The 23,432-nt window shown below is 35.3% G+C and overlaps 1 protein-coding gene across 1 annotated transcript; it reads left to right on the forward strand.

The window, feature by feature from the left end:
* The first annotated feature begins 21,143 nt into the window (after nucleotides 1-21,143).
* LOC139857955 (ATP-dependent Clp protease adapter protein CLPS1, chloroplastic-like) lies at nucleotides 21,144-23,054 on the forward strand. The gene is made up of 3 exons (XM_071846801.1): nucleotides 21,144-21,292; nucleotides 22,321-22,468; nucleotides 22,551-23,054. Exons 1-3 carry the CDS (start codon nucleotides 21,226-21,228, stop codon nucleotides 22,810-22,812), a joined length of 477 nt encoding a protein of 158 aa, XP_071702902.1. The 5' UTR covers nucleotides 21,144-21,225; the 3' UTR covers nucleotides 22,813-23,054.
* Nucleotides 23,055-23,432: the final 378 nt, after the last annotated feature.

Raw genomic sequence — 23,432 nt, forward strand, 5'->3', positions numbered from 1 at the left:
ATGGCGTTTTCTTGTTAGTGGTGGTGTAGTGACCCGAACTTTTCCATGTTTATATATATTAATTGAGATTGATGTTTACATGATTAAATGTTTCCAACATGTTAAGCAATCAAACTTGTTAAGACTTGATTAATTGAAATAGGTTTCATATAGACAATTGACCACCCAAGTTGACCGGTGATTCACGAACGTTAAAACTTGTAAAAAAACTATATGATGACATATATATGGTTATATATATAGTTAACATGATATTATGATAAGTAAACATATCATTAATTATATTAACAATGAACTACATATGTAAAAACAAGACTACTAACTTAATGATTTTGAAACGAGACATATATGTAACGTTTATCGTTGTAACGACATTTAATGTATATATATCATATTAAGAGATATTCGTACATCATAATATCATGATAATATAATAATTTAAAATCTCTTTTGTTATTATAAACATTGGGTTAACAACATTTAACAAGATCGTTAACCTAAAGGTTTCAAAACAACACTTACATGTAACGACTAACGATGACTTAACGACTCAGTTAAAATGTATATACATGTAGTGTTTTAATATGTATTTATACACTTTTGAAAGACTTCAATACACTTATCAAAATACTTCTACTTAACAAAAATGCTTACAATTACATTCTCGTTCAGTTTCATCAACAATTCTACTCGTATGCACCCGTATTCGTACTCGTACAATACACAGCTTTTAGATGTATGTACTATTGGTATATACACTCCAATGATCAGCTCTTAGCAGCCCATGTGAGTCACCTAACACATGTGGGAACCATCATTTGGCAACTAGCATGAAATATCTCATAAGATTACAAAAATATGAGTAATCATTCATGACTTATTTACATGAAAACAAAATTACATATCCTTTATATCTAATCCATACACCAACGACCAAAAACACCTACAAACACTTTGATTCTTCAATTTTCTTCATCTAATTGAACTCTCTCAAGTTCTATCTTCAAGTTCTAAGTGTTCTTCATAAATTCCAAAAGTTCTAGTTTCATAAAATCAAGAATACTTTCAAGTTTGCTAGCTCACTTCCAATCTTGTAAGGTGATCATCCAACCTCAAGAAATCTTTGTTTCTTACAGTAGGTTATCATTCTAATACAAGGTAATAATCATATTCAAACTTTGGTTCAATTTCTATAACTATAACAATCTTATTTCAAGTGATGATCTTACTTGAACTTGTTTTCGTGTCATGATTTTGCTTCAAGAACTTTGAGCCATCCAAGGATCCATTGAAGCTAGATCCATTTTTCTATTTTCCAGTAGGTTCATCCAAGGAACTTAAGGTAGTAATGATGTTCATAACATCATTCGATTCATACATATAAAGCTATCTTATTCGAAGGTTTAAACTTGTAATCACTAGAACATAGTTTAGTTAATTCTAAACTTGTTCGCAAACAAAAGTTAATCCTTCTAACTTGACTTTTAAAATCAACTAAACACATGTTCTATATCTATATGATATGCTAACTTAATGATTTAAAACCTGGAAACACGAAAAACACCGTAAAACCGGATTTACGCCGTCGTAGTAACACCGCGGGCTGTTTTGGGTTAGTTAATTAAAAACTATGATAAACTTTGATTTAAAAGTTGTTATTCTGAGAAAATGATTTTTATTATGAACATGAAACTATATCCAAAAATTATGGTTAAACTCAAAGTGGAAGTATGTTTTCTAAAATGGTCATCTAGACGTCGTTCTTTCGACTGAAATGACTACCTTTACAAAAACGACTTGTAACTTATTTTTCCGACTAGAAACCTATACTTTTTTTGTTTAGATTCATAAAATAGAGTTCAATATGAAACCATAGCAATTTGATTCACTCAAAACGGATTTAAAATGAAGAAGTTATGGGTAAAACAAGATTGGATAATTTTTCTCATTTTAGCTACGTGAAAATTGGTAACAAATCTATTCCAACCATAACTTAATCAACTTGTATTATATATTATGTAATCTTGAGATACCATAGACACGTATACAATGTTTCGACCTATCATGTCGACACATCTATATATATTTCGGAACAACCATAGACACTCTATATGTGAATGTTGGAGTTAGCTATACAGGGTTGAGGTTGATTCCAAAATATATATAGTTTGAGTTGTGATCAATACTGAGATACGTATACACTGGGTCGTGGATTGATTCAAGATAATATTTATCGATTTATTTCTGTACATCTAACTGTGGACAACTAGTTGTAGGTTACTAACGAGGACAGCTGACTTAATAAACTTAAAACATCAAAATATATTAAAAGTGTTGTAAATATATTTTGAACATACTTTGATATATATGTATATATTGTTATAGGTTCGTGAATCAACCAGTGGCCAAGTCTTACTTCCCGACGAAGTAAAAATCTGTGAAAGTGAGTTATAGTCCCACTTTTAAAATCTAATATTTTTGGGATGAGAATACATGCAGGTTTTATAAATGATTTACAAAATAGACACAAGTACGTGAAACTACATTCTATGGTTGAATTATCGAAATCGAATATGCCCCTTTTTATTAAGTCTGGTAATCTAAGAATTAGGGAACAGACACCCTAATTGACGCGAATCCTAAAGATAGATCTATTGGGCCTAACAAACCCCATCCAAAGTACCGGATGCTTTAGTACTTCGAAATTTATATCATATCCGAAGGGTGTCCCGGAATGATGGGGATATTCTTATATATGCATCTTGTTATTGTCGGTTACCAGGTGTTCACCATATGAATGATTTTTATCTCTATGTATGGGATGTGTATTGAAATATGAAATCTTGTGGTCTATTGTTACGATTTGATATATATAGGTTAAACCTATAACTCACCAACATTTTTGTTGACGTTTTAAGCATGTTTATTCTCAGGTGATTATTAAGAGCTTCCGCTGTCGCATACTTAAATAAGGACAAGATTTGGAGTCCATGCTTGTATGATATTGTGTAAAAACTGCATTCAAGAAACTTATTTTGTTGTAACATATTTGTATTGTAAACCATTATGTAATGGTCGTGTGTAAACAGGATATATTAGATTATCATTATTTGATAATCTACGTAAAGCTTTTTTAAACCTTTATTGATGAAATAAAGGTTATGGTTTGTTTAAAAATGAATGCAGTCTTTGAAAAACGTCTCATATAGAGGTCAAAACCTCGCAACGAAATCAATTAATATGGAACGTTTTTAATCAATAAGAACGGGACATTTCAGTTGGTATCCGAGCGTTGGTCTTAGAGAACCAGAAAATTTGCATTAGTGTGTCTTATCGAGTTTGTTAGGATGCATTAGTGAGTCTGGACTTCGACCGTGTTTTCTTTAAAAATGATTGCTTAACATTTTTGTTGGAAACTATATATTTTTAACATATGAATATTATGTGATATATTAATCTCTTAACGTGTTTGATATTATGTGATAGATGTCTACCTCTAGAACAAGTCCCATTGACTCACCTAATAATAATGAAGAGTCAAATGTAAATTGGAATAATTTGTGGACTGATTCACAAGTTCCCGAAGAGGAACCGGAAGAAGAGTCGGAACCGGAAGAAGAATCGGAACCGGAAGAAGAATCGGAACCGGATGAAGAAATAGAACCGGTGGGGGAAATAATAAAACGGTTAAGTAAAAGAAAATCCTCAACCAACCGACCAAAGTTAATTATGGTCAATGGTGTTTCCGCCAAGGAAGCAAAATATTGGGAGGATTACCAATTCTCCGATGAATCGGATTCCGACGAGAATTCCGATGATGTTATAGAAATTACCCCAACTGAATTTAAAAAGGCAAAAGAAAATAATAAGGGAAAGGGCATAAAAATAGAGAAATCTAATTCCAACCCCGATGAACTTTATATGTATCGTCAACCCCCGAAGTCCTTAAGTTGTAACAATGACCCGGGAACCTCTAAACCACCAGGTTTTTCTAAACCAATGTGGACAACGACGGTTCGTATTAGGGGAACATCATATATCCCTAGAAACTTGGCAAAACGAACCAAAACCGAAGAAGAAGAAACGAGCGAGTCGGAATAAGATAGTTGTATTCGTGTGGTGTAATATATGGAATATAGTGTTCTTATGCTTTATGATATATGTAAAAATTGCTTGTATTAATAAGTATTTTTTTTTATGAATCTAACTCTTGTCTATTTTACAGTTTAAAAATACAAAATGGATAGACAACCCAATATTTTAAGAGACCTACCCGGAGACATGATTGATGAAATCTTGTCTAGAGTCGGCCAGAATTCTTCGGCACAACTATTTAAGGCGAGATCAGTTTGTAAGACATTCGAAGAACGTTCCAAGAATGTCTTGGTTTATAAGAGACTTTCGTTTGAAAGATGGGGGATATCACATTGGGAAACCCATAAGTTACGATGTGTTTACTTTGACGCATATATTGCGGGGAACCCAAATGCTATTTTACGCAACGGGTTAAGAAATTATTTTGACTCAATATATCCGAATATTGGACTTCGTGATTTAGAAAAAGCGGCTAACATGCAACATAAAGAAGCATGTTATGCTTACGGATTAGTAATGTTCGCTTCTCACCAAAGTGAGAACAAGAACATCGGGCTACAACTATTAAACAAAACGTTTCCACAAGTGACGGAGTCGGTAATTGGGGTAAGAAATGAGGTTTTTAGATTATTACGGGACTGTTGGACATTACGTAACCCTCGTCCCTTTGATGACGTTACAACACGCTGTCTTATCAACGGCCATAACGGTTATGTTGCACAAGACCAAGGATGGGAAGTAGTCCTAGTAAAACCAGAATGCATGACTTGTTTCTGGACGTATGAATTACGTGTATTTATTGCTTTTGCTGAACGACTTGTGTACTAGCTAGAATTGTCTTCACAACTATCTTGTATCAAAGTTATTGTGTGCTATATTTCATGCTTTATGTAAAATAAGCGGTATTGTAAGTTTGTAAAATATTGTATAAAAGTTTGAACGCGAAATATTATTATAATCAGTTTTTCATATAGAATTGTAGTAGTTGAATTGTATATTAGCTACTAAGTATGAACTTAACGGGTAGGTACTACCCGAATTTAAACTTATAAAACGCTAATATGAAGAAAAAGCTTTTATAAATGAGTTCATATTATGCTACGAAATACTATTAACTACTCTTAATATTCTGTATGATTAACTTGTTCCATTTAACTATTTTGAAGGAAATGGCACCGACTACTCGACACACCGTGAATATGAATGAAGAGGAATTCCGTACTTTTCTAGCTTCAAACATAGCCGCAGTACAGGCTGCGCTACATACCAACAATAACCTTGGATCTAGCAGTACAGGAAATCGTGTAGGATGCACCTACAAAGAATTCACTGCCTGCAAACCTTTGGAATTTGATGGAACCGAAGGACCGATCGGATTGAAACGGTGGACCGAGAAGGTTGAATCGGTGTTTGCCATAAGTAAGTGTACTGAAGAGGACAAAGTGAAGTACGCTACGCATACCTTCACAGGTTCTGCGTTAACATGGTGGAATACCTATCTAGAGCAAGTGGGACAAGATGATGCGTACGCACTACCGTGGTCAGCATTCAAGCACTTGATGAACGAGAAGTACCGTCCCAGAACCGAGGTCAATAAGCTCAAGACAGAACTTAGAGGGTTACGAACCCAAGGATTTGATATTACCACGTACGAAAGACGATTCACAGAATTGTGCCTATTGTGTCCGGGAGCATTCGAAGATGAGGAAGAGAAGATCGACGCGTTTGTGAAAGGATTACCGGAAAGAATCCAAGAAGATATAAGTTCACACGAGCCCGCCTCCATACAACAGGCATGTAGAATGGCTCACAAACTAGTGAACCAGATTGAAGAAAGAATTAAAGAACAGACTGCTGAAGAGGCCAATGTGAAGCAAGTCAAAAGAAAGTGGGAGGAAAACGGTGATAAGAATCACCAATACAACAACAACAGCAATTACAACAATAATCGCAACAATTATCCCAACAATCGCAACATCAATCGCAACTACAACAAACGGCCCAACAACAACAACAACAACAACAACAACAGCAACTACAACAATCATCCCAATAACAATAATAACCGCAACAACAACAACAATCAGAAGCAACTATGCCAAAGGTGTGAAAAGAATCACTCGGGGTTCTGCACCAAATTTTGCAACAAGTGTAAAAGAAATGGTCATAGCGCGGCGAAGTGTGAGGTCTACGGACCAGGGGTTAATAGAACGAAAGGAACAAATGGTGTCGGAACGAGTAATGGCGGAGCAAGTAGTGTCGGAGCAAGTTATGCCAATGTAGTTTGTTATAAATGTGGAAAACCAGGCCACATTATTAGAAATTGCCCGAACCAGGAGAACACGAATGGACAAGGCCGTGGAAGAGTTTTCAATATTAATGCGGTAGAGGCACAGGAAGACCCGGAGCTTGTTACGGGTACGTTTCTTATTGACAATAAATCTGCTTACGTTTTATTTGATTCGGGTGCGGATAGAAGCTATATGAGTAGAGATTTTTGTGCTAAATTAAGTTGTCCATTGACGCCTTTGGATAGTAAATTTTTACTCGAATTAGCAAATGGTAAATTAATTTCAGCAGATAATATATGTCGGAATCGAGAAATTAAACTGGTTAGCGAAACATTTAAGATTGATTTGATACCAGTAGAGTTAGGGAGTTTTGATGTGATAATCGGTATGGACTGGTTGAAAGAAGTGAAAGCGGAGATCGTTTGTTACAAAAATGCAATTCGCATTATACGAGAAAAAGGAAAACCCTTAATGGTGTACGGAGAAAAGGGCAACACGAAGCTACATCTTATTAGTAATTTGAAGGCACAAAAACTAATAAGAAAAGGTTGCTATGCTGTTCTAGCACACATCGAGAAAGTACAAACTGAAGAAAAGAGCATCAATGATGTTCCCATTGCAAAAGAATTTCCCGATGTATTTCCGAAAGAATTACCGGGATTACCCCCACATCGATCCGTTGAATTTCAAATAGATCTTGTACCAGGAGCTGCACCAATAGCTCGTGCTCCTTACAGACTCACACCCAGCGAGATGAAAGAACTGCAAAGCCAATTACAAGAACTTTTAGAGCGTGGTTTCATTCGACCAAGCACATCACCGTGGGGAGCTCCTGTTTTGTTTGTCAAGAAGAAAGATGGTACATTCAGGTTGTGTATCGACTACCGAGAGTTGAACAAACTTACCATCAAGAACCGCTACCCACTACCGAGAATCGACGACTTATTTGATCAACTACAAGGCTCGTCTGTTTATTCAAAGATTGACTTACGTTCCGGGTATCATCAAATGCGGGTGAAAGAAGATGATATTCCAAAGACTGCTTTCAGAACACGTTACGGTCATTACGAGTTTATGGTCATGCCGTTTGGTTTAACTAATGCACCAGCTGTGTTCATGGACCTTATGAACCGAGTGTGTGGACCATACCTTGACAAGTTTGTCATTGTTTTCATTGATGACATACTTATTTACTCAAAGAATGACCAAGAACACGGTGAACATTTGAGAAAAGTGTTAGAAGTATTGAGGAAGGAAGAATTGTACGCTAAGTTTTCAAAGTGTGCATTTTGGTTGGAAGAAGTTCAATTCCTCGGTCACATAGTGAACAAAGAAGGTATTAAGGTGGATCCGGCAAAGATAGAAACTGTTGAAAAGTGGGAAACCCCGAAAACTCCGAAACACATACGCCAGTTTTTAGGACTAGCAGGTTACTACAGAAGGTTCATCCAAGACTTTTCCAGAATAGCAAAACCCTTGACTGCATTAACGCATAAAGGGAAGAAATTTGAATGGAATGATGAACAAGAGAAAGCGTTTCATTTATTGAAGAAAAAGCTAACTACGGCACCTATATTGTCATTGCCTGAAGGGAATGATGATTTTGTGATTTATTGTGACGCATCAAAGCAAGGTCTCGGTTGTGTATTAATGCAACGAACGAAGGTGATTGCTTATGCGTCTAGACAATTGAAGATTCACGAACAAAATTATACGACGCATGATTTGGAATTAGGCGCGGTTGTTTTTGCATTAAAGACTTGGAGGCACTACTTATATGGGGTCAAAAGTATTATATATACCGACCACAAAAGTCTTCAACACATATTTAATCAGAAACAACTGAATATGAGGCAGCGTAGGTGGATTGAATTATTGAATGATTACGATTTTGAGATTCGTTACCACCCGGGGAAGGCAAATGTGGTAGCCGATGCCTTGAGCAGGAAGGATAGAGAACCCATTCGAGTAAAATCTATGAATATAATGATTCATAATAACATTACTACTCAAATAAAGGAGGCGCAACAAGGAGTTTTAAAAGAGGGAAATTTAAAGGATGAAATACCCAAAGGATCGGAGAAACATCTTAATATTCGGGAAGACGGAACCCGGTATAGGGCTGAAAGGATTTGGGTACCAAAATTTGGAGATATGAGAGAAATGGTACTTAGAGAAGCTCATAAAACCAGATACTCAATACATCCTGGAACGGGGAAGATGTACAAGGATCTCAAGAAACATTTTTGGTGGCCGGGTATGAAAGCCGATGTTGCTAAATACGTAGGAGAATGTTTGACGTGTTCTAAGGTCAAAGCTGAGCATCAGAAACCATCAGGTCTACTTCAACAACCCGAAATCCCGGAATGGAAATGGGAAAACATTACCATGGATTTCATCACTAAATTGCCAAGGACTGCAAGTGGTTTTGATACTATTTGGGTAATAGTTGATCGTCTCACCAAATCAGCACACTTCCTACCAATAAGAGAAGATGACAAGATGGAGAAGTTAGCATGACTGTATTTGAAGGAAGTCGTCTCCAGACATGGAATACCAATCTCTATTATCTCTGATAGGGATGGCAGATTTATTTCAAGATTCTGGCAGACATTACAGCAAGCATTAGGAACTCGTCTAGACATGAGTACTGCCTATCATCCACAAACTGATGGGCAGAGCGAAAGGACGATACAAACGCTTGAAGACATGCTACGAGCATGTGTTATTGATTTCGGAAACAGTTGGGATCGACATCTACCGTTAGCAGAATTTTCCTACAACAACAGCTACCATTCAAGCATTGAGATGGCGCCGTTTGAAGCACTTTATGGTAGAAAGTGCAGGTCTCCGATTTGTTGGAGTGAGGTGGGGGATAGACAGATTACGGGTCCGGAGATTATACAAGAAACTACCGAGAAGATCATCCAAATTCAACAACGGTTGAAAACCGCCCAAAGTCGACAAAAGAGCTACGCTGACATTAAAAGAAAAGATATAGAATTTGAAATTGGAGAGATGGTCATGCTTAAAGTTTCACCTTGGAAAGGCGTTGTTCGATTTGGTAAACGAGGGAAATTAAATCCAAGGTATATTGGACCATTCAAGATTATTGATCGTGTCGGACCAGTAGCTTACCGACTTGAGTTACCTCAACAACTCGCGGCTGTACATAACACTTTCCACGTCTCGAATTTGAAGAAATGTTTTGCTAAAGAAGATCTCACTATTCCGTTAGATGAAATCCAAATCAACGAAAAACTCCAATTCATCGAAGAACCCGTCGAAATAATGGATCGTGAGGTTAAAAGACTTAAGCAAAACAAGATACCAATTGTTAAGGTTCGATGGAATGCTCGTAGAGGACCCGAGTTCACCTGGGAGCGTGAAGATCAGATGAAGAAGAAATACCCGCATCTATTTCCAGAAGATTCGTCAACACCTTCAACAGCTTAAAATTTCGGGACGAAATTTATTTAACGGGTAGGTACTGTAGTGACCCGAACTTTTCCATGTTTATATATATTAATTGAGATTGATGTTTACATGATTAAATGTTTCCAACATGTTAAGCAATCAAACTTGTTAAGACTTGATTAATTGAAATAGGTTTCATATAGACAATTGACCACCCAAGTTGACCGGTGATTCACGAACGTTAAAACTTGTAAAAAAACTATATGATGACATATATATGGTTATATATATAGTTAACATGATATTATGATAAGTAAACATATCATTAATTATATTAACAATGAACTACATATGTAAAAACAAGACTACTAACTTAATGATTTTGAAACGAGACATATATGTAACGTTTATCGTTGTAACGACATTTAATGTATATATATCATATTAAGAGATATTCGTACATCATAATATCATGATAATATAATAATTTAAAATCTCTTTTGTTATTATAAACATTGGGTTAACAACATTTAACAAGATCGTTAACCTAAAGGTTTCAAAACAACACTTACATGTAACGACTAACGATGACTTAACGACTCAGTTAAAATGTATATACATGTAGTGTTTTAATATGTATTTATACACTTTTGAAAGACTTCAATACACTTATCAAAATACTTCTACTTAACAAAAATGCTTACAATTACATTCTCGTTCAGTTTCATCAACAATTCTACTCGTATGCACCCGTATTCGTACTCGTACAATACACAGCTTTTAGATGTATGTACTCTTGGTATATACACTCCAATGATCAGCTCTTAGCAGCCCATGTGAGTCACCTAACACATGTGGGAACCATCATTTGGCAACTAGCATGAAATATCTCATAAGATTACAAAAATATGAGTAATCATTCATGACTTATTTACATGAAAACAAAATTACATATCCTTTATATCTAATCCATACACCAACGACCAAAAACACCTACAAACACTTTCATTCTTCAATTTTCTTCATCTAATTGAACTCTCTCAAGTTCTATCTTCAAGTTCTAAGTGTTCTTCATAAATTCCAAAAGTTCTAGTTTCATAAAATCAAGAATACTTTCAAGTTTGCTAGCTCACTTCCAATCTTGTAAGGTGATCATCCAACCTCAAGAAATCTTTGTTTCTTACAGTAGGTTATCATTCTAATACAAGGTAATAATCATATTCAAACTTTGGTTCAATTTCTATAACTATAACAATCTTATTTCAAGTGATGATCTTACTTGAACTTGTTTTCGTGTCATGATTTTGCTTCAAGAACTTTGAGCCATCCAAGGATCCATTGAAGCTAGATCCATTTTTCTATTTTCCAGTAGGTTCATCCAAGGAACTTAAGGTAGTAATGATGTTCATAACATCATTCGATTCATACATATAAAGCTATCTTATTCGAAGGTTTAAACTTGTAATCACTAGAACATAGTTTAGTTAATTCTAAACTTGTTCGCAAACAAAAGTTAATCCTTCTAACTTGACTTTTAAAATCAACTAAACACATGTTCTATATCTATATGATATGCTAACTTAATGATTTAAAACCTAGAAACACGAAAAATACCGTAAAACCGGATTTACGCCGTCGTAGTAACACCGCGGGCTGTTTTGGGTTAGTTAATTAAAAACTATGATAAACTTTGATTTAAAAGTTGTTATTCTGAGAAAATGATTTTTATTATGAACATGAAACTATATCCAAAAATTATGGTTAAACTCAAAGTGGAAGTATGTTTTCTAAAATGGTCATCTAGACGTCGTTCTTTCGACTGAAATGACTACCTTTACAAAAACGACTTGTAACTTATTTTTCCGACTAGAAACCTATACTTTTTTTGTTTAGATTCATAAAATAGAGTTCAATATGAAACCATAGCAATTTGATTCACTCAAAACGGATTTAAAATGAAGAAGTTATGGGTAAAACAAGATTGGATAATTTTTCTCATTTTAGCTACGTGAAAATTGGTAACAAATCTATTCCAACCATAACTTAATCAACTTGTATTATATATTATGTAATCTTGAGATACCATAGACACGTATACAATGTTTCGACCTATCATGTCGACACATCTATATATATTTCGGAACAACCATAGACACTCTATATGTGAATGTTGGAGTTAGCTATACAGGGTTGAGGTTGATTCCAAAATATATATAGTTTGAGTTGTGATCAATACTGAGATACGTATACACTGGGTCGTGGATTGATTCAAGATAATATTTATCGATTTATTTCTGTACATCTAACTGTGGACAACTAGTTGTAGGTTACTAACGAGGACAGCTGACTTAATAAACTTAAAACATCAAAATATATTAAAAGTGTTGTAAATATATTTTGAACATACTTTGATATATATGTATATATTGTTATAGGTTCGTGAATCAACCAGTGGCCAAGTCTTACTTCCCGACGAAGTAAAAATCTGTGAAAGTGAGTTATAGTCCCACTTTTAAAATCTAATATTTTTGGGATGAGAATACATGCAGGTTTTATAAATGATTTACAAAATAGACACAAGTACGTGAAACTACATTCTATGGTTGAATTATCGAAATCGAATATGCCCCTTTTTATTAAGTCTGGTAATCTAAGAATTAGGGAACAGACACCCTAATTGACGCGAATCCTAAAGATAGATCTATTGGGCCTAACAAACCCCATCCAAAGTACCGGATGCTTTAGTACTTCGAAATTTATATCATATCCGAAGGGTGTCCCGGAATGATGGGGATATTCTTATATATGCATCTTGTTATTGTCGGTTACCAGGTGTTCACCATATGAATGATTTTTATCTCTATGTATGGGATGTGTATTGAAATATGAAATCTTGTGGTCTATTGTTACGATTTGATATATATAGGTTAAACCTATAACTCACCAACATTTTTGTTGACGTTTTAAGCATGTTTATTCTCAGGTGATTATTAAGAGCTTCCGCTGTCGCATACTTAAATAAGGACAAGATTTGGAGTCCATGCTTGTATGATATTGTGTAAAAACTGCATTCAAGAAACTTATTTTGTTGTAACATATTTGTATTGTAAACCATTATGTAATGGTCGTGTGTAAACAGGATATATTAGATTATCATTATTTGATAATCTACGTAAAGCTTTTTTAAACCTTTATTGATGAAATAAAGGTTATGGTTTGTTTAAAAATGAATGCAGTCTTTGAAAAACGTCTCATATAGAGGTCAAAACCTCGCAACGAAATCAATTAATATGGAACGTTTTTAATCAATAAGAACGGGACATTTCAGGTGGCATGGCTTTTCTTGCTCATGTAGTTGATACTCGTGAAGAGCCACCATCCATTCGTGAAATTCCGGTGGTTAGTGAATTCAAAGACATTTTTCCGGATGAATTACCGGGTGTTCCAGCGGAATGTCAAGTAGAATTTCGCATTGAGTTGGTTCCGGGAGCTACTCCCATTGCTAAAACTCCTTATCGTTTAGCACCAACGGAAATGCAAGAGTTGAAAAGGGTTTTATCCGACCGAGAATTACTTGAAAAGGGTTTTATCCGACCGAGTGCTTCGCCATAGGGCGCTCCGGTTTTATTCGTGAAGAAGAAGGATGGTAGTATGCGAATGTGCATCGATTATCGGGAGTTGAATAAAGTGACGATAAAGAATCGTTATTCATTGCCTCGGATTGACGATTTGTTTGACCAACTCTAAGGTGCAACTTATTTCTCTAAGATTGACCTACGGTCCGGCTATCACCAAATGCGGGTCCGTGAGGAAGATATTGAGAAAACGGCATTTCGAACGCGTTACGGGCATTTTGAGTTTGTAGTTATGCCTTTTGGTCTTACGAATGCACCGGCGGCATTCATGGATCTTATGAACCGAGTGTGCCAACCTATGTTGGAAAAGTCGGTAATTGTGTTCATTGACGACATACTTGTCTATTCGAAGAGTATGAAAGAACATGAACATCATTTTGCGTGGTGTGTTGAAGACGTTGCGGAAGGAGAAATTGTATGCAAAATTCTCCAAATGTGAATTTTGGCTAAGGGGAGTTCAATTCCTTGGCCATATTGTGAACAAAGATGGTATTCAAGTAGATCCGGGGAAGATTGAGACAGTAAAGAGTTGGGGACGACCGACTACGCCTACGGAAATCCGAAGTTTTCTCGGATTGGCCGGTTATTATCGTCGGTTTATCCAAGACTTTTCTAAAATCGCTTCTCCTTTGACAAAGTTAACGAGAAAGAACGCGAGATTCAATAGGGAAAACGAGCAAGAAATTGCTTTCCAATTGTTAAAAGAGAAGTTATGTTAAGCTCCGGTTTTAGTGTTGCCGGAAGGTGTAGAAGACATGACGGTTTATTGTGATGCTTCTTTAAATGGGATCGGTTGTGTTCTAATGCAACGAGGTAAAGTCATCGCGTATGCCTCTCGACAATTAAAGGAACACGAAACAAGATATCCGACTCATGATCTTGAGTTGGCGGCGGTTGTTCATGCGTTGAAAATTTGGCGTCATTACTTGTATGGTGTCAAGTGTACGATTTATTCGGATCACAAGAGCTTAAAACATCTTTTCGATCAACGAGATTTGAATTATCGTCAACGTAGATGGATGGATGTAGTGAAAGACTATGATTGTGAAATACTTTATCATTCGGGAAAGTCGAATGTGGTCGTAGATACGTTAAGTCGAAAGAGTCAACATCCAGCGATACGAGTAGGATCGTTACGCATGATTATTACTAACGATTTTCTTGTAAAGCTTGGCGAGACTCAAATCGAAGCTTTTGTTAACAATAAGCATGAGGAACGAATCGTGGAGCAAACAAAGTTTATTACCTTAGGTCCGCATGGTTTGTTATCTTTTCAAGGTAAAGTGTGGGTGCCTAAAATGGGTGATTATCGACGAGTGCTACTTGATGAAACACATAAGTCGAAGTATTCCATTCACCCGGGCGCGACGAAAATGTATCTTGATTTGAAGAAAGAGTATTGGTGGCCGGGCATGAAACGTGATGTTGTAAAGTATGTTGAACAATGTGTCACGTGTTTGCAAGTTATGGTCGAGCACCAAAAGCCGTATGGTAAGTTACAACCGATGGAAGTCCCGAAATGGAAATGGAAGCACATTACCATGGATTTCATTACAAAGCTACCAAAGACGGCGAGAACCCAATTTGATACGATTTTGGTGATAGTTGATCGGTTGACGAAAAGTGCCTTGTTTCTTCCCATTCGGGAAAAGATATCGTCGGAGACTTTGGCTAAATTATTTATCAAGGAGGTGATATCGAGGCATGGGGTTCCTATATCTATTATTTCGGATCGAGACACTCGTTTCACATCTCGGATTTTGAATAAGTTTCATGAAGATATGGGTATACAATTGAGAATGAGCACGGCGTACCATCCTCAAACGGACGGTCAAACCAAACGTACAAATCAAACATTGGAAGATATGTTACGGGCGTGCATTATTAATTTCGGCGGTAGTTGGGACTAGCACTTACCATTGGTGGAATTCTCGTACAATAATAGTTATCATACTAGTATCGGGATGCCACCTTATGAGATGCTTTATGGGCGTAGGTGTCGAACTCTAATTTTTTGGGGTGAAGTGGGTCAAAGAGAAATCGGGAGCACGGATTTGGTCTTAGAGATGAATAGCAAGATTGAGATGATTAGGACTCATTTGAAAGCGGCTCAAGATAGACAAAAGTCGTATGCCGAAAAACGTAGGCGAGTGATTGAGTTCCAAGAGGGTGACATGGTGATGCTTAAGGTTTCGCCATGGAAGGGTATTATTCGTTTTCGAAAACGGGGAAAGTTAGCTCCACGGTTTATTGGGCCATTCAAGGTTTTAGCTCGTGTTGGTGAAGTGGCGTATCGTTTTGAATTACCCGAAGAACTTGCGGGGATCCATAATACATTTCATGTTTCCCATCTCCGTAAGTGTCTTGCGAATGATTCTTCATGGATGCCGTTAGACGAGATCGAGCTAAACAACAAGTTAGAGTATGTTGAGGAGCCAATTGCTATACTCGATGAAAAGGTGAAAAGGTTGAGGAATAAAGAGGTGAGAACTTATAAAGTTCAATGGCGTCGTAGTAAAGGTTCCGAGTTTACTTGGGAGCTCGAAGAGTTTGTGTTAGTTTATCTTTCCTCTTGTCATGCGGCTTGGATCACGAGGACGCGCTCCGATTCAAGTGGGGGAGAGTTGTAAGACCTAAACAATCACTGTACAGTAGTGTATATAGGGTGCATATGGTGTGGGGAGCTGTATATAGTTAAACAGGGGTCAGAGCCTGCTCAGGCCTTTGTGCGCGCCGCGCAGGTGTAGGTGTGCGCGCCGCGCACCTGCACTGTTGGCGGATTCCAGCTTTTTATTTAAGTTTAATGAGGGGTATTGTGGTCTTTTCACATGAGAACGAGATAGGGCATTAGATGGCCAGTTTGGTGGTGGTTGAAACTCATTTAACTTCATCACCAACCTTATCTTCAACCCCAAATCAAATTCTAGAGAGAGAAGAGTGTTCTTATGAGAGAAAGCTTGAATCAAGGAGGAAGAAGCTTGATCCGGGTTAAAGCTCAAGTATTAAAGTTGTTCATCTCCTCACTAGCTACGTTGTGGTTGTGGTGGTAAGCTCTAATCTTGATTTCCTTGTTTTGATTTGTTTAAGGGTTAGGGTTTGGGCTATTGGTGAAAATAAGACCCATATTTGATGATTTTGGGTGTTCTTGGGTAAGATTGAGTCATGAAGACTCAATAGCAACTAACCTAGGGTTTCAAAGTGTTAATTGGTGATTTCGAGTCTTAATTGGTTAGTTAATTACTAGCACACCTAGTTAATTGGTAAATGAGTGTTAGTTGGGTTAGTGGATGACCCGAAATGGGTGTGTTGACTTTAAATGGTCAATTGGGTAATGATTAACCTAATTTGGAAAAGATGGGTGTGAGATACCTCGATTTCGGGGTAGTTGTTGTTGTTGGACCGTAATCACTAGCTTTTAGTGGTTAATGATGGTCTTGACCTTAATTGGACGGTTTTGATGAAAATGGGTGATTTAATGCATTAAGTCATTAAATGCACTTGAGTAGGGTGTTGGTGTTTGTCCAACTAAGTTTGGGTGTTGATCGAGTACTTATTGTATTAGGTACTTGGCTTTGAAGCTTGCGGAAGGATAAAACCGTCACCGAATCATTAAGGTGAGTGGAATAATTATGCGTATATGTTTATTTGTGAATGTTATGGTATGAACCACGAGCCGGTAGTACCATAGCATGTATGTGACGAGTATGAAGTGTGAACCACGAGCCGGTAGCACTATAAACAAAGTGTGAACCACGAGCCGGTAGCACTATAAACAAAGTGTGAACCACGAGCCGGTAGCACTATAAAAGAGTGAGACTCAATTGCGTATGGTGTGAACCACGAGCCGGTAGCACCATAGCGTTATGGTTAACCATAATATGTTGTTGGATATTGATTAGCATTATATATATATATATATATATATATATATATATATATATATATATATATATATATATATATATATATATATATATATATATATATATATATATATATATTGTGTTTGAGTATATGCTAATGTGGCGTTGTGATAGTGTACGAGTTATTAGCATTATGAGTATGACGGCATGCTATTTGGGTTATATTTCGTATGAGGTATTCGGTGGGTGCGATTGCAAATAGATGAGTTATATATGTGTATGTATAATTGTTTCACTCACTAAGCTTTGCTTACCCTCTCGTTGTTTATCTTTTTATATGCTCCGACGGAGACAAGGGTAAGGGCATTCGTACGGATTAGAGATCCCGCTTTGTTTGTAGGGGACGCTTTTGATGTGATAGCTTTTGGAGTTGACCGAGATTTGGGTAGTTTAACCCCCAAACATCATGCTCTAGTGTCGTTTGAAATTTAAACTAATTCGGTTGAAACTTATATATTTTGTACGAAACTCGTATTTCGGCCATATGCGGGCCCGGGTTCGTAAAACTTGTTTTATCATTGAAATGTGTTAGTTTTACATATAAGAACATGTTGTGAAAAGCGTTTCGTCTAAATATGTCGGGAAGTGTGTGATCTTTATTTGAAATTTGACAATTCCGGACAGAACTGAAATGGGCTTGCGCGCGCCGCGCACCCATATTGTATAAAAAAAAAATTATTTCGCGTGTTTGTTTGGATATTGGGTTGGGTTGTAAGCGAGGAACCCTCTAAATCCTTCAATTTTTCAATACACATGTTTTTATTACGAAGTATTAGTTACTATAAATTTCATAATAATTAACAAATACTTCATATGTTTCAGTTTTATTGTTGTGAGAAAAAAATCACACCACATAGTAAATTTTGTTTCTTTTTCAGTATTACCTTTACTTTTAATCAGCTTTTTATTTTATTTGCATACTATGACGATAAATAGAGTTTTTCTTTCTTATTTTTATCAATTTATGAAAATTGACAATTAAAAAATTAAAAAAATACTGTACAATACATAAAGGTAATAATAAATTATAAATAAATTATAATATTGTGATATTTGTCAAAAGTGACAAAACAATAGTAAAAGAGTCGCCACCCAGAGATAATATGCACTGATATATCTATTTTTTATTTTGATAAATTCACGTAATTTTATGCATAAGATACAAAAGTGTATTTATTAAATTTAAGTGGAAATATGAACCCCATAGACATTGTTGTAAAAAACCCGATGACCGCCCGATTAATCCCCGATTACTCATTTTTGAGAGTAGTCCGTTTCGATTTTTTTAAAATCCGTTTAATTAGTCGGTCAATGTCGATTGATAGGTCAAGATTAAATTTAGTAATTAAAGTCGGTTAAAGTCTAAATTGGTTAAAATTTTAACATGAATTTAAACTAGAATTTTTGACTTTTTGAAATAGTGAATAATTACTATTACTCTACACTACTAAATGGCATAGCCAGATGAATAGTAACATTCATAAGTTTTACAAGTTTCTCTCAAACTTTTTATACTTTCACAATTCAACTCCACCATTTATAATACTTAACTTTATAGCTTTTACAAACTTATCGTAAAGTTTTCACATTTTATAATTTAACAATTAAACTTCTCATTCATTATAAATAGACCACTTAATTTTTACTAACTAATAACTATTTATTATTATTATTATTATTATTACCATTACCATTACCATTACCACTATATACTAAACCACATGAGAGGTTTGGTAGTTTTGGCCAAACCCACTCCAAAATTATACTAAACCCACTCCAAAATTATACTAAACCACATGAGAGATTTGGTAGTTTTGGCCAAACCCACCCCAAAATTGGGGTCAAAACGACAATAGTGAACAAGGGAGGAGAAAAAACCAAACAACCCTCAAACTTTGTTCATTTTTCAAATTCAACTCTTATAATAGGGGTGCAAAAAGAAACTTATTATTTTAACTAAAAATCCTAAATAAACTTCACCCATATTTTCAACGGGACATATATTTCTGCCTGCTTTTTTTAAATTTTTTCGAACACACCGTTCAACTCAAAAAATTCTTATGAACACAACATGACTAACTATACTCAAAACGGACACTTCTAAAAAAACGCTAAATACCTCGGATATATTTAATACATACACACACCTATGTACTAACTATTTTGTAAATACATATCGCTCCGTTAACTATGAATGCGCAACCCAAAAGCCCCGCAACATCGCACGGGCCCATTTTGCTATTTTACTACTAAATGGCATAGCCCAAATGAATAGTAACATTCATAAGTTTCACAAATTTTCCTCAAACTTTTTATACTTTCACAATTCAACCCCGTCATTTATAATACTTAACTTTATAGCTTTTACAAACTTACCACAAAGTTTTCACAATTTATAATTTAACCATTAAACTTACCATTCATTATAAATCGACTACATAGTTTTTTACTAACTAATAACTATTCATTATTATTATTATTATTATTATTATTATTATTATTAAATCAACCACATAATTTTTCACTTTATTATTGTTTAACTTTTTTTCTTATTATAAATTAACTGCGTAACTCATTATATATATATATATATATATATATATATATATATATATATATATATATATATATATATATATATATATATATATATATATATAAAAGACAAAGGCTTTATGAATAGTTCTTCCTCATCCTTTAATCGTTTGTACGTCGTGCAAAAAGGTTGTACCCACAATGATACCGCACCAAACATTGACAACTATTATAAACTTTAGGGCGCCAAATGTAAATTTCTAGGGTAAAAAATGAAAACTCCATAGGAGTCTAAAGTTAAACTTCAAGGGTCAAATCGTAACTTCTTTATTTTTCATAAAACTCCTCAACAAATCCACCTAAATTTTTAACCGCCTTTAAATTTTCGTACGACTCGGGATATGTTTAACCAACATAATCGTTAAATAATTTTACGAACCAAATACAACAAATTATATCCGAAACGGAGTCCCGACGCGAAGCGAGGGTTCCTGCACTAGTTATAACTAATAGACAAATTTGTCTTATTTGTTATAAATAGTACTATTTAATATTTCATTTTTCACACACCAACCTCCTAACTTTCATTAAAATACAAATCGAACCCCCATTTTATAGTACTATTTAATATTTCATTTTTCACACACCCAACCCCCTAACTTTCATTAAAATACAAATCGAACCCCCCCATTTTATACCTATATTCTAAAATATTATTTATCTCATCACTAACACTAAAAATATTGAATAATGACACTCACCACGCTACTACAGTGCTATTTTTTTTTGTCTCAAATGATAAAAAAGCAACTTTCATAAAAGGAACAACTCTTCAATGCTACCAAAAGATGTCGAAAAATATTATTTTTTACAAAATAGATCAACTAACTTTAAAAAAAAAAAAAAAAACCCGAACGCTAAAAGAAGCAACTTTCACAAAGGAACAACCCTTCAATGTTAGATGTCGAAATATTTTTTTTTTTTTTACAAAATAGATCAACACTTTTTTTTAACTCGCATTCAAAACGGAGCCCCCGACGCGAAGCGAGGGCTCCACAACTAGTTTTAAACAATTATTTCAATGTTCATGTTTATATTTATAGTTTTTCTTATATACTTATAAATATGCATATAAAATTTAATATTTAAATATATAAAATACGATTTAATTAATTTTTAAATAATCTTCGAATTATCGATTATCCTTCCAAAATCCAAATCCCGACCGATTACGTTGACCAAGATAATAGGCGTGGTTTTATATCATAAAAACCATCTGAGTGTGTTTGTGGTGAGGAAAAAACAGAGAAAGAAATCGGGAAATTGGAAATGGAGACTGCCATTTGCGGTCGACTCGCTCCTTCCCCTAATCATCGTCTTCTTCATTCCATTCCAGGTACTATCATCATCATAATCTATTTTCTCAGTTGATTACCAGATTTAGGTTTTATCGTGCCTTCAAATATTAATGGTTTATTATTTTTTTTTTTTTTTTTTTTTTTTTTTTTTTTTTTTTTTTTTTTTTTTTTTTTTGAAAGGCAATGTTAGTGGTTAGAAGTTAATTCACGAAAATCCCCCCCCCCCCGAGACTCGAACCCAATGGTTTATTATTTGATTGTTCCATGAATTTTTTGTAATTATAATTAATAGGATTTTATTGTTAACGGTACTAATTTATTGCCGAATTTGACGTCCTAGGGTTTTGAGCTCACTGGTTAGATGTTGCTAATTATTCAGAACAAAATAATTAGCAAAAATTTATTTGTTGCATTTTGTTGAATTAGTTCAATTGATTGGAATTAGATTTTTCTGCTAACTGCTCAAATTTTTTATAAGCAATTAGTATTTTTTACTTCAATGATATTTCAACATGTTTGCATATTGTAGTTGTACAATTCATAAATTAGTACCTCTGAAACAAATGTGATCTTAAGAGCACAATGAGTCGTAACACCGAACTCGTGGTCCAATTTCAGTGTACTCCATAACACTGAGATTTAACACTGAAGCCAAAACATGGCAAATCGTTCAGTGTCCAATTCATTATTTAATTATTAGTTTATTAACAAAAAAGGGAAGAAAAAAAAGAAGAAAGAAAAAAAAAAAATAACCTTCTGTTCAACGTTGCCCACTCGACGCCGAGCTCCGACGCGGTTTAACGCCGGCCCGGAGTCGCCATGACCACCATCCCCGGCGTTAAAATTGCAAAACGGTGGTTTTTTCCACGACTTCGTGTGCTCTATAGTGCGCTGCAACTTCAGCCATCTTTATTTATTGCCTACACATTTAAGCATGTTTGAACCTGTATACATTCAGCCATTTTTATTTATTCTTTTTTTGCGTACAAAAATATAATCTACTGAAGTGATAATGATAAACATTAGTGTGCTATAATGTATGCACTCAAGTAGTGTTGTGTTGCAGGGGACAAATACTTGATTCATAAACAAAGCACAAAATGGATCACGGTTATGACAATGGCACCCCCGAGGATGGAAAAAGGTGCTGGGGTGCTCGATAAGCCCGTTATAGAGAAAACCACTCCTGGCCGAGAGTCGGAGTTTGACTTGAGGTAATAGACAAAACTTTATATTGAATTTGGAAGCTTCTTATAAGCAAAAAATTCACAAAATATGATATACTATTGATTTCAGGAAATCAAAGAAAATGGCTCCACCTTATCGTGTGATGCTACACAATGACAACTATAACAAGAGGGAATATGTTGTTCAAGTGTTAATGAAGGTTATACCCGGGATGACCGTTGACAATGCAGTTAATATTATGCAAGAGGCACACATTAATGGTCTCTCTGTAGTGATTGTTTGTGGACAGCCTGATGCAGAAGAACATTGCACACAGCTGAGAGGTAATGGGCTTTTAAGTTCAATCGAGCCCGATAGTGGAGGTTGTTAGAAAGGTTGATACGATTTGTAAGTACTAGGATTATGGTTATATGTTAATAATCAAAAGAAGAAATTATAATGAATGATAAGCTACATGATTAATAGATGTTGGGTCACCCTCCAAAAGATGTATAGTGTATACTTTGTTGTGTTCATGGTGTGTTTTATGTCATATATTGTGATCAGTAGTAAACTTATGCTATTCTCAAGAATTCTTTTTTTTTCTTTTCTTGTAATTTATTCAGGAGTCCATTCGTGCTTTCTTGATCATATAGGTCTGAAACTGTTGTCTTAGTGTGACACCAAATCTAGGTGCGGGAACTTTGAGGTGAAAAAGTGGAGTAGTTAAGTGTTAAGTTGTATATGTGGACTAATAAAAAAAAGAATAAAAAAATAAAAAGTAAGCTTGGGACTTTGAACAACCCGAAGTTCCTTTGGAGACTTCGACTTGGTACGTCGAACCTGAGTGGTGGGGCATCGGATCTTGTCGTTCCACATGCTGACCGATGAGTGGAACCTTGACCACTCCTTATGCTCTTACTTTCCATATGCTGACCGATGAGTGGAACCTTGACCACTCCTTATGCTCTTACTGGTTGGCCTCTAATACCTTTGTTCAGCTTTTAAATC

Source organism: Rutidosis leptorrhynchoides, chromosome 7 (genome assembly GCF_046630445.1).
Source record: "Rutidosis leptorrhynchoides isolate AG116_Rl617_1_P2 chromosome 7, CSIRO_AGI_Rlap_v1, whole genome shotgun sequence".
Taxonomy (NCBI): Eukaryota; Viridiplantae; Streptophyta; class Magnoliopsida; order Asterales; family Asteraceae; genus Rutidosis; species Rutidosis leptorrhynchoides.

Coding starts and splice junctions, on each gene's coding strand:
- LOC139857955 (XM_071846801.1), top strand. CDS start 21,226: ATGGAGACTGCCATTTGCGGTCGACTCGCTCCTTCCCCTAATCATCGT. Junction 21,293..22,320: donor TCTTCTTCATTCCATTCCAG/GTACTATCATCA, acceptor GTTGTGTTGCAG/GGGACAAATACTTGATTCAT. Junction 22,469..22,550: donor GAGTCGGAGTTTGACTTGAG/GTAATAGACAAA, acceptor TATTGATTTCAG/GAAATCAAAGAAAATGGCTC.